General features: G+C 36.9%; 1 protein-coding gene across 2 annotated transcripts in view; it reads right to left on the reverse strand.

The window, feature by feature from the left end:
* The window catches only part of AMN1 (antagonist of mitotic exit network 1 homolog), a 69,396-nt gene that overhangs the window by 24,256 nt on the left and 32,255 nt on the right, over positions 1-12,885 (reverse strand). For both annotated transcript variants that reach the window (XM_044227819.1, XM_044227818.1), the window contains exons 2-4: positions 10,582-10,714; positions 6,846-6,990; positions 4,531-4,748 (exon numbers count right to left, since the gene is read on the reverse strand). In XM_044227819.1, the coding sequence (XP_044083754.1) occupies positions 4,531-4,748; positions 6,846-6,990; positions 10,582-10,714 (496 nt within the window). The remainder of the gene's footprint in view (positions 1-4,530; positions 4,749-6,845; positions 6,991-10,581; positions 10,715-12,885) is intronic.

Here is a 12,885-nt window from a genome sequence, read left to right on the forward strand (position 1 = left end):
AGGGCTGCTGGGTCTGTGGTTGTCTTTGTCTTGTCTTTTTTTTTTTTTTTTTTTTTTTTTTGTCTGTTGTGTTGTTTGTTATGTTTGAAGAAATGGGGCAAGCAAAGAGTAATGGGACTCTGACTTCCATCTCTCCATTCCTCCTAATAGATGTGGGGTTTCCCCCTTTCTCACTTCTTGTGTTAATGGCTATACCTGGAGCCAACTGTGGTTAGTCTAACTTGAGACAGAGACTGTAAGGAATATTCCCAAGCAGCTGCTGAAACTCCCTTTGTTTTGGGGAAATTCCTTGCCTTCTCTGGCCCAACATGGACTGCCTAGCCCCTCCCCATTTGCTGGCGGGAAAGTATGGCATCTGCTCATCTGTTGGAGCTGATGAGCTCCAAATCTGGGAACCTTTCTCAGCCTTCTGGCAGCACTTTTTTCTTCTGTCTCCCCATTCTGTTTCTGCACCAACTTGGGTGCGGCCTGCATAACTGGCCCCTAGACCATCCTCGGTGCTTCCTGCACCATGGCTCCTTCTCTCTTCACTGTAAGGAAACAAGGAGAGCACCCCCCTGGACCTAACACCCCCTCACTCCAGATCTTCCCACCCGTGTCTCAGGTAAACATTCGAAGTGGAGTGGGCCCACGTGGAACGTAAATCAGTATTGGAACTAAGTTAAGTTTGTTGTTTTAATTAGGATGAACATGTCTTTTGAGTTAACAGCAGTAAATGTGAAACTTCAATCAGAGTTTACTGAGGGGTAATAATAAGCTCGTATTATTTGTTGAAATCTGTTAGCGAAGAGATGACTAAAACTGATGGTCAATTGTCTCTCTCAAAGTTTTAATGGGTAATTGTTAAAGTAGCTTTCAAAGTCTTTAGTAACCTGAAACTTTAAAGTTTTGCTTGGATGACAAATGGAATTAAATTTGTTGGACATCTAGGTCTTAACCAAATGGGATAAAATGCTAGATCACTGGTTGCTAGAACTAGGTTTGTGCTTTTGAAAATTGTTGGTAAACATGTTCTGTGCTTAACTGATCCATAAATTTGCCTTCTAAGAATTCTGTTGTAACAGTTCACAATTGGTTAATATTTAGTCTTCATTAGAGATTGAGATGTTTCTAAGAAAATGTAAATGCTTTTCTCTTTGCCTGCCCAGGCTTGTAAATGAGATCTCTTTGACTCATAAGGCTTTTCCTTGATATGCTAAGTTACTTGGGAAGTACTACTAAACCAATGATAAACCTTGGGTTACATTTGGGTAAATGCTTTAACTACTCTAGAGGTTCTATACATTTCCTAAAGTTTTAATGTTTTGATAAGGATCACCACTTGATATTTAACCATATCTATTCTGAGTTCTTGTCATTTGTAATTGTTTTAATTCTCTTGTAAAATGAATTCTACCTTAAAGGAATTCATATGGGAGACTTTCAGGACAAATACAGGTCTTTGATATGTTGAAATCCTGGAAGTGAATTGGGTAAGAATTTCCAGAAGTAAGAGATGCATTCAGACTAAACCAGAATTAATAACATGGGACTAAATGAACTGAAAGATTATAATGTTGTGTCTCTTAATGTTTTGTCTTATTTTAAACAATTACTGGTTCTGTAATGTTTGCTCTTCCAGACTAGGGAAACTTTTTCTTAAGTTATCTGTAACTTACAGAGATGTAAAAGTATTCATTCATAAACAAATCAAGGCATTCAACTTTTCTCTCTATCTGAACCCTCTAAAATTCAAAAGGTCTCAGCAAGTTTTCTTTCTTCCATGGCAATAAGTCATTTGCATAAGTTCAATAAGAATCTGTTCTCCTTATAACAGGACACCATTAGGAACACTGGTTATTTTACCAAGGCTTTGACTGGTAAAAGATTCACATATGACCAGACAGCTTAAAGGACCTAAGGTCAAATTTATAAAACCTGGAGCCATAAAGCCCTTTGGAACAGTTGGCCTGATACCTTGCTTACAGAGTTCCCAGCAGCCTCACCAGGTGAGTAAAGAATGTCACTTCCTGGCAGGTACAGGAACCTCAGGACACTTTGGGGACCTCAGGAAGAGAAATTCACCCAAATCCGACAGGTACTGCATGCATGCTTGATGGCAAGTATGTGGCTTGTCTTCTGGCCTGGAGAGGCTACTAAAAGTTCAACCTAGAGATTCCTTTGCTGGAACTTTGAAGTTCCAGCAAAGCAGATTCTAAAAGATCTATATGATCACTCATTGTTCTTGCTGAGCTTATGTAAATAATTAGGCCAAGTTAAAACTGGACTTGTTTTTCAAATAAATTAGTCCTGATTTGGCTATCTCTGGAAATGAGGGTTATTTTAGAGAGAAAAATTATGTTTTAATAAAACAACTTTAGGGCTATTAAATTCTAGATTTGGTTGTCTTTAAATATTTGTTTATCTAAGCTAGACAACTCTGAAGGTAAACTTCAGAGAAGTTGCACAATAGCTTGTTTAGACGATCTTGTCTTTGCCAGTCAGTCAGCCCCAGATATAAGGAGGAAACTTCAGAAAATTGAAGGATTTGAAGGGAAGAATCTGACTGAGTTAGTGGGAATAGCAGAAATAGCCACTGAGGACTATGAGTCATGAAAGCTCTCTTATAGACTCTGCGTGAAAAAGGGTATCGGATGTCAGCAACGAAAGCACAGCTTTGTCAGAGCCACACCAGTTATTTTGGCTTTGATCTCCACAAGGGAGTGCGTTCACTGTCTGATTCCAGGAAACAGGTGATGACCCAATACCCCCGCCCCACCACGTCCTGACAAGTGAGGGAGTTTCTTGGGAAAATGGGCCACTGCTGGCTGTGGATACCGTAGTTCGCGGAAATTGCCCAACCTCTCTATGAAGTGACTCAGGGAGGACTCACTATGGTAGAGTGGACGGCTGAGCCAGAAGGAACATTTCAGGAGTTACAAACAGACTTACTGAGTGCCCCAGCAGTGGCCGTCCCAGATGTTACCAAGCCCTTCCACTTGTATGTGGATGAAAAGGCAGGGGTGGCCAAAGGAGTTTTGACTCAGACTCTGGGGCCTTGGCAAAGGCCAGTAGCTTATCTTAGCAAGAAACTAGATCCAGTAGCGGCTGGGTTCCCCCCTTGCCTCCGTATAATTGCTGCCATGGCCCTCTTGGTCAAGGATGAAAGTAAATTGACTTCGGGTCAAAATCTCATCTTGACCACCACTCGTACTATGGACGGCCTTCTCCGGACTCCACCAGACTGGTGGATGACAAACGCCTGTGTGACGGGGTATCAGGACCATTTACTGTCATCCTGACCACACCCATGGCAATAAAAGTAGAAGGCATTGGGGCCTGGATTCACGCAGGTCACGTAAAACGAGCCGAGGATGAGGATGCCCGCCAGAGATGGATGCCACTGCCAATGGACCCTGTCGATTGTGGACTAAAGCTAAGACTCAAAAACAATGAGTTCATTGAGTTCATTGTTGCTCTTATTGTTAAAGTATAGGTGGGAAATATAGACAATTAGGGCTTGACATAACTATTTCCAGAAAAGGGGGGCTCTGTGTAGCCCCAGGAAAGGAATGCTGTTTCTGGGTAAATCACACTGGAGTCATTAAAAACAGTCTGGCAGCCATTAAAAAGAGAACATAGAACTAGTTGAAAAGTCAAGGATTTGACTAATCTCCAAAGAAAAGGGGGGAATGTAAGGGCCTATTTAGCCAGAGCGATTTCATCTGGGTTAAACAGTGATTTTGTTGTTATGCAGTAAAACTTAAACTGACCCTGCCCCCGCCCCCCCAGGGGAACTTACTTGAAAACAAGTCTGGGAAACCAGTAAAATATGGTCAACCAGTCTCTGATAACAGAACCCAAATATAAGGGTGCATCAGGTCAGGTGGAGATAAGAGCCCAAATGCAGGGATGGGTCGGGCCAGATGGAGACATCCAATCAGTGGAGCACACATACTGCCTCCCTAGCTACCAAGGGGTGTGGGCCCCACATTTTGGGTGCCTTTTGGGCACCAATTCTGACCAAGGTGATAGGCTAGTTCAAATAGCTACTATGGGGTGACTTGTAATTCAGTTGGCCACCCATGTGTGACCTAGCATGACTGTGCAGCTTTCTCTATGTGTTGCAATCTCATTGGCCACCTGTGTGTGGCCAGGATCAACCACATGGCCTTTGCTCTATAAAAGTTAGTCTGTGAGGCTGGGAGTCATTGCTCTCTCTGTAAGAGAAGGCCCTGAATGGTCGGTTTGATTCTCGATGCTTAGTGCAAAATAAATCTTTGTTTGACCTTCCCTTTGTTATCACTTTCACTCCTTTAATCATGGACCCTAACACCATTCAGCAAACTTATGTTATAGCCACCCTTATCTTTTTCACTTTTGCTTAAAATAATTGACAGGAATGTGCCAAGTTGTATAACTATGGAAGCATGAGGATGTCAACAATTCCAACAAAAATTTTAAAAAATTAATTATGTTCTTCTGATGAATCATGGAAAATCACTGGGCAAACACATACAGCCTAGTATTTCAAGTCTCTATTTCATTTACCTGAGTAGCTGAAAAATCAACACACTGCAAAAATGGGCAGTTTTCTCCTAATGCATGTAAGGACACATCAGTAATACCTAAACAGCCACCTAAATCAATGATCTTTAGCAGCCGGCAGTTGAGTGCAAGAGCAAGGACTCCTTCATCAGTGAGATTGCAGCATCTTTTCAAAGAAGCCTCATGCAGGTATGAACAAGAGGAAGCCACAGCTTTTATTCCTGAGGGAAAACAATTATGTATCAATGAGCTGTATACATATATACATGAGAAATGCGACTTTCATTTTAGCAATCACCGGTATTGATATATCCAACTGTATGTTAGCCTTTTGCGAAGTAGTCCATCTCTGAGGATATACTTACTTTCCAGTGATGCTGTCATCATTAAAACTTTCTTGGAATATTTTAGGAATTCTCTACATATGCTGTAGTATATCACTGAGAATATCTGCAGAGAGTGGCAAGCCTTTATTGACAACTAAATTTGCCTTTAGGAAATAGCCAAAAGACATTCAGAATCAAATTAGATCATTAAATAATAGATGAATCTCCTTTTTATTAAAACAAAAGTTTTAAAGTAATAAAGTTAATTTTCTTGTGGAGTCTGAAGGGAAATCAAAAGTTAAACTGCCCAAATGTCTTAGGTGATTGTTTTCATGCTTATCCTTAGGGATCATACTTCCACCTCTCCATTCTCTCTTCCCCTTTTGACATTTAAATCCAATTAAACTGATGTAAATACACCTTGGAGATGGGTACATGATAATGTGCCACAAAAATAAGAGTATTTTTTGTGAGGCATTATTTGTGTAAACATATAAAAACTTAGGCTTCTTTGTAATATTAAGAATAGCCTAAATGGCTAACCAAGATAATCTCAAAATACAACCAACTACTCACAAAACTTCCCAGAAACCTAGCTAGTCAAATAAGTTCCTCTTTTTTTAAAGGATTATTTATTTATTTGAGAGAGAGAGAGAGAGATTGCGAGAACCAGTGGGAGGAGGAGCAGAGGGAGAAGCAGACTCCCTGGGGAGAAGGGAGCCCAACACAGGACTCAATCCCAAGACCCTGAGATCAAGGGATCATGACTTAGGCCAACACAAATGCTTAACTGACTCAGCCACCCAGGTGCCCACGTCCCTCTTTCTGATATTGAAGGAAAAGGTTAAAATCCTTTATTGATTTTTTTAAAAGGGTAAAAATCCTCTAATTCATGTAATAATGACACTGAAAAATGTGGTTTGACTGGCTATAAAAAAACTATGCGTTATAGGGGATAAAAGGTAGCATAGGGAATATAGTCAATGGTGTTGTAATAGGGTTGTATGATGACAGATGGTAGTGCCATCTTAAAAAAACCCAACCCATAAAACTATCATTTTTTTAATTTAATTTAATTTTTTAAATTAAATTTAAATTTTTTAATTTTTTAATTTAGTTTTAATTTTAAAATTTTAATTTAAAATTTTTTAAAATTTAATTTTTTAAAATTTTTGTTGGAATTGTTGACATCCTCATGCTTCCATAGTTATACAACTTGGCACATTCCTGTCAATTATTTTAAGCAAAAGTGAAAAAGATAAGGGTGGCTATAACCCATAAAACCCATAAAAACTATCATTGAACAGACTGATAGGAGAGTGCCTAGAAAATTTAATCTGATGGTGATTTAACTTTCTGTGGTAATTTTACATCAAGAAAGCCTTAACAAAGTATGAACTGGTCAACAACAAATCAATTTCAAAGTGTTCTGAGCTCTCTTACATGGATGTCCATCCATGTTTACTCTAAATATGTTTCTCTCTCTCTCTCTTTTTTTTAAAAAAAGATTTACTTATTTACTTGAGAGAGAGAGTGTGAGAGAGAGCATGAGGGTTGGAGGGGGAAGGGCAGAAGGACCGGGAGAGAGAAACCCTAGGCAGAGGGCTCACTGAGCCTGGAGCTGAATGCCATGCCGGGCTCCATCCCATGATCCTGAGATCATGATCCTGAGCCAAAACCAAGAGTTGGATGCTTAAATGACTGCACTACCCAGGCACGCCTACTTCGAATATGTTTAAATTATAAGTAGTGACTTAGTGTATCACTTAAATTCCAGCAATGGTTGTAAGTTGGAATTCTAATTTGGATTCTTTATCTTAGCTTGAATATTTCTATTGAATAGAAATATTCTATTCTATTGAATATTTCTATTTCTGCTTCTTTAATATCTTCATACTCTGTTTTGACATATTCACTACCCCTTTGTTGTTCCAAAATTATACTAGATGGTGAATAGTAATTTATCAATTTATTCAGTGTTAATAAACATACCTTTTGAAGTTATGGAAATCCTGTTTTCTTTTGAGGAACTTAAATTTAATTTCTTTAGTTTTCTGCAGTTACACAGGTGCAGGAGAGCAGTATCTGAAATATCACAGCTTCGCAGATCTAGAGTTTGGACTTCAGGGTGTAAAATCTGTAAAAAACACATGATTGCAAAATATTAATTTTTCCTATAAATATAAAAGTTTGTTCCATATTTAGTGTTTTGGTGGTCATGACAGACAAATGGTGGATGGAAAATATAGCAAAGAATACAAAAACCTATCTGAGTGCAGATACATACATAAATCAGGAAAAAATACACCCACTTTCAATTGGAGGTACAGTTTCTAGTGCTGCCACTAGAAAGGAGGTACAGTTTCTAATGCTGCCACTAGAAAGGAGGTATAGTTTCTAGTGCTGCCACTTTACACATGGCTTTGATGAGATAGCTGGTACAGAGTAAGCACACACCAGATCTGAAAAGGATAATCAAGGTCACCACCTTGATAAGCATGTGCTTATCTTTTTCCAGTAGTTCTGACCATTATTAGAGATCCTAGCTATGTGCCTCTGCTCAGCAGGTATGAGTATATAGCCTCTATATACTGATCAGTTATAGGATGTGAGTATCGCTTTTCTATAACATTTATGTCCTTCATTCTTACTGGGAGAGAGTATAAACAAATCTAGTATTACTGATTGTTTACTTAAGGGCAAAAAACAGCAAATTGCTTTCAAAGTGTTCTGAGCTCTCTTCCTTGGTTTTTCCTTCCTTCCTTCCTTCCTTGCTCCTTCTCTCCCTCTATCCCTTCCTTCCTTCCTCCCTCCCTCTCTCCTTTCCTTTCTTCTCTCCTATGTTCCTTCCTTCCCTCCTTTAGAATGAGGGGATGGGAAGGGGCAGAGGGAGAAGAGAGAATCTTAAGCAGGCTGCTTTCTACTTTTTTCCATAGTAGAAATACCTTTACTTTTCTGAATAAAAGTAATAAAAGTAGTAATGTAAAAGAATCAGACAATATTGAAAAGTTATAAAAATGGTAAAATAACTATTTCTATTTATTGAGCACTTACCAGGAAGGATACAAAAAGTGTGCTATGTACATTATGTCATTTAATATTCTCTCTCAAACACAGACCCCTGAGAGACTTTTTATAAATCTGGGAATCGAGGCACCTGGAGCTTAAGTAGTAGAACAAAGTACATAGTCAAAAAAAAAAAAGCAGAGCTAGGATTGAAAAACAGCTCTTTCTAATTCTAAAGGCCATGCTTTTATCCACTATAACTAAAATTAACCATAATACCAATACCCAGAGAAAAACAGTATTAGTTCTGATTTTTTTTGAGTTAAAAAAAAACTGAAGAAAAATGGGATCAGATTATATATACTTATAAGATGAGCACTTTTTACAAAAATGATTTATTGTGGTTGTATTCTGTTCCATTCTATGCATACACCATAACATATTACATGCATTCTACACTGACAAATGCTTCGGCTGAACATTTAGGCTAATTTAAGAAAGCAATACAGTATAGTGATTAAGAACATGTCTTCTGGAGGCAGTCTGCCTGAGTTTGAACCCTATGAGTATGATCAAGCTCTGGTTTTTGTATGTGTGTGTGTGGCCCTCAATGTCCTCATTATTAAAATGGGGATTATATTTTGTGAGAAGTAAAGGTGCCTTGCTTATAATATATACTATATGTAACTGTCAACTATTATTATAAATATTATGATAAGCATATATCATATGCTTTCCATATTTTCTTGGAATTAATGTCAGAAGTAAATTGTAATTATATGAAGTGATGGAGTTGTTAAATAATCCTAATGTGATAATCATTTTTCAATGTATAAATGCATCAAATCATCATGTTATATTGTTTGCTTTAAACTTATACAATGTTATATGTCAGTTATATCTCAATAAAACTCAAAAATATACTAGGACTAAAATTGTAATAGTAATAGTAAGCACCTTTAGGACTTTTGATAGTTAATGGCAAGCTGTTCTCCTAAAAGGTTTTTGTTTTTGTTTTTGTTTTAATCAATTTATACTTCAACCAATAGGAGATAAAAGTGACTATTGACCACACCACTGTCCACACTATTTTTTATTATTATTCTTTTAAGTCTGCCAAACTGAAAGAAACTGTGACTTTTATTAGTAATTAGGTTAAATTTCCTTTTATATGTTAATAGGGATTTATATATTTTCCTTTGAGTATTTCCTAATTCTTTTGTTTTAGTATTTGTTTTGATTTTTCTTATTGGTTTATAGGGATTTTTTTAAATTGTCAAGATAACAAACCTGTGGAATTGCATGTGTATTGCAAATTTTTTCCTACTTTGTTATTTGATTTTGCTTCTTTTTTTTCTTCTAGCTATAAGGAAGTTCATATTGTTAGGTAATCAAATCCATCAATTTTTTCTTCTTAGTTTCTAACTCTGGTGTCATATTTAGAAAGGTCTCCTCCAGCCAACTATAAAAAGATTTAAGAAATATTTCAAAGAGAGCCATCCAATGATGCATGCAACTTTGTAATGGATGTTAGATCTGGCTTTTTGAATAATTTCATAAGTAGGACTTGTAAGGATGGAGAACAAGGGAGAGCACCAAATAAATCATATTTGTTTTTTTCTATGTCATTCATTCCTTAGCCCTTTTCTATTCAGGTAAAATTAGGGCTGGTTGTTTGTTTGTTTGTTTGTTTGTTTTCAGGTAAAATTAGGTTTAAATGAATATTAAGGATTGCCATAAAACAAAAATCTAAGCTACTGCAATATAGGTTAATGGGTGAGAACAAAATGCAGATGGTGGGGAAGTGAAGAAAACCACCAGTTTTCTGTAGTGTCATAATGATTATTCTGTGGACCACACACAAACTAGACACATCCACAGAACCATTAACAGTAAGAACCTGGGGATATTATTCTACCTCTATAGAGCTAAGCAGACAACAACACTAAAATGTCTATGTTCCAGTGCAAGCTAAATGAAGAAAACAAAGCATTACAGATACGTCGGGTTAATGTTAAAAGAAACACTAATGGCACATCTAACTGCAATTACAATATTACAGGGACAGTCATGTGCTGGAGTGCTATCATCAGATTCCTTTTGATCATAGACTTTGGGTAGAATGTGTAGTAAAGTCAGCAACTGGTTAGAACCAGAGTTTCTGTAGTAGACAAGCGTAGCGTAGACTAGAGTTTTGGCAGACAGTGATGATGGCTGCAAACTCATTTTACAGTTAAGATAACTGAGGCTCAATGTCAGAAAGAGTGGCTGAGCTAGGATTTCAGTTCAGGTTAGAAGGCCTTACTATACTTACTGCCTTATAGAATAGCCAATTAGCCAAGCTTAGTTGGCTATCTGGAGGGGAAAAAAAGAACCCCAATATTTTGTTATATTTTAAAATTATTACTGAGCCCACTGTATGTCATTGCTCCAAAAATCTGAAACCACATCTAAACAGTAAAATGTAATACTCTTGCTTTGCAATTTTACATACTCTTTTTTAAAAATTTTTTTAGAAGATTTTATTTTTATTTATTTGAGAGACAGAGATCACAAGTAGGCAGAGAGGCAGGCAGAGAGAGAGAAGGAAGCAGGCTCCCCACTGAGCAGACAGCCCAATTCAGGGCTCAGTCCCAGGACCCCGGGATCATGACACCAGCTGAAGGCAGAGGCTTTAATCCACTGAGCCACCCAGGTGCCCCACAATTTTACATAATCTTACCTCACTTATATTTGAATCTGTTATCTGCCCCTGGATACTCATTATTTTAATCAGTCTATCTTTTATGTTTGGAGGCAGAGGCTTAATGTCTGTGATATATCTGGAAATGTTCTTCATGAAGCACCACAGGCATCTGAAATACAAATGCAGTACAGTAAATTACATGGTATTGGTACCAATTCCAAATATTTATGCTCTTCACTTGCACTCAGACCTTTCATAAACTGGATGTACATTTGTATCAGTATTTGCAACTAAAGCTTGCTAAGATTCGAAAGTCTAGCATGAGCTCTATTAGGCTTTGAGGTTCTTCCTTTACATCTTTTTCTCACTATACCTCATTTACTAAAAAGCATTCTAAATGACAAAAAAAATCACAAAATTTAATTTAATTTAATTTAAAAAATTAAAGTAAAACTGCAAAAAAAATGACAAAAAAAGTTTTTCCTTAGTCAGTATAATTCCTAAGACACAGTTACTACCAAGACTAGTTACAGATTAGTAACCAACCAATATGTAATTAGTAACCAATTAAGTATTAGTAACCAAGATCAGTTACATATTCCAAAATAAATATTGAACAAGGGCCTACTGATTGACAACTTTTATCTATCTAGCAAAGTTTTCACTATTTTTCTTAAAAATTATGTGTATAATAAAACGATGAAAGAACTACAACTGCGAAGATTTCACAAACAGTACACATCATAGAGATAACAAACTTAGTGCCAGGATTGTGTATGTATAAAGAAGAGTTACCAGAGCAGGCAATAATCAAGGCCCATCTGACCCACACATCCCCTATGTAGCCTGAAATTCCATCTGAGAAAATCATACTTTAAACAAACATAAATTTTCCTTAAATCTCTGACTACAAATACATCCAATGATATAATTTGACATTCATTACTATCCCTCTCCTATCCTTCCCCATACCATTAAATTATTCCTCCCACTAATGTCTAGTGTATATTATTTTTTTGTGCTTTCACACATATGCGTGTGTGCACACACACACAACACAAGCACATTTAAAGAGATGGGGGGAATCACTGTTACCTAAAATGGCATCACTGTATACTCACTTTTCTATACCCTTTTTCACTCAATAATGTCTTACAGAATTCTTCAAGGTACCAAGTATAGTTTTAGTGCTCCCTTAATGGCTATATAATATTTCACAGCATGGAGGATTTATTTAGCTATTCTATTTATGAACATTCCACTGTTTCTAGGACATGCTAACATATGTTGTCAAATTGTTTTCTAGAAAGTCAGTGACACTTCATATTTCTATCAGCAGTACTAGAGTATTGTATTCCTCCATATCCATCAAGCAACAGGTTCATTTTATTTATTTTTCCATTTATTTCCATTGTCTTCATTTCCCAGTCCCACCTCCCACCACTCCAGGAATCCATTCTAATGTCTAGTGTGTACCCTTTTGTTGTATGTGTCTTTTTAACATGTTTGTTGTATGTATTTCTAATTTATATATCTGACATTTGTCATAGATTTGTTTAGTTTTCACTCACCAGTGTTTTTAAGATCTACGTACTCTTTTTTAAAAAGATTTTATTTATTTATTTGAGAGAGAGAGAGAGAAAGCACAAGCAGAGGGGAGGGGGGAAGTAGGCTCCCCAAAGAGCAGGGAGCCCAACATGGGGCTTGGTCCCAGGACCCTGGGATCATGACCCAAGCTGAAGGCAGATGCCCACCTAGGGCAGAGGCCCTAGGTGGCAGAGCCACCTAGGTGCCCCTAGATCTACATACTCTTAAATATTGGAAGATCTCATGTGTGAAAAGTGGTATCTTTTATTACTTTAATTTGCATTCCTCTAATTACTAGTAAATTTGACATGAACTTGTTGGTTCTTTAGATATGCTTTTCTTTAAACTGTCTATTCATATCCTTTGCCTATTTTGCTATTTTTTGACTTAAACTTGAACAGGTTGTTTTTGTGGCTAAATATATGACTGAATTTGTATTTGTTCCATAAGTATTCAGAGAATATATATTCTCAGAGAGATGTAATGTTCTAGTATATCATGTATGTCTAGAAATATCTCTACATATAAGTATATGTATATGCACACAAATATGTGAATATATATGATTGTTTGATAGTATTAACTAATTCTTCAGTTATTTTTTTACTAAATTAGCAGAATTCTTTTTTTTAAAGATTTTATTAATTTAACTTTAGGGAGAGAAAAAGAGAACATGAGCAGAGGGGAGGAGCAGAGGGGGAGGAAGAGGGAGAGACTCTCCATTAGACTCTGCACTGAACATAGAGCCTGACA

Source organism: Neovison vison, chromosome 12 (assembly GCF_020171115.1).
Source record: "Neovison vison isolate M4711 chromosome 12, ASM_NN_V1, whole genome shotgun sequence".
NCBI lineage: Eukaryota > Metazoa > Chordata > Mammalia > Carnivora > Mustelidae > Neogale > Neogale vison.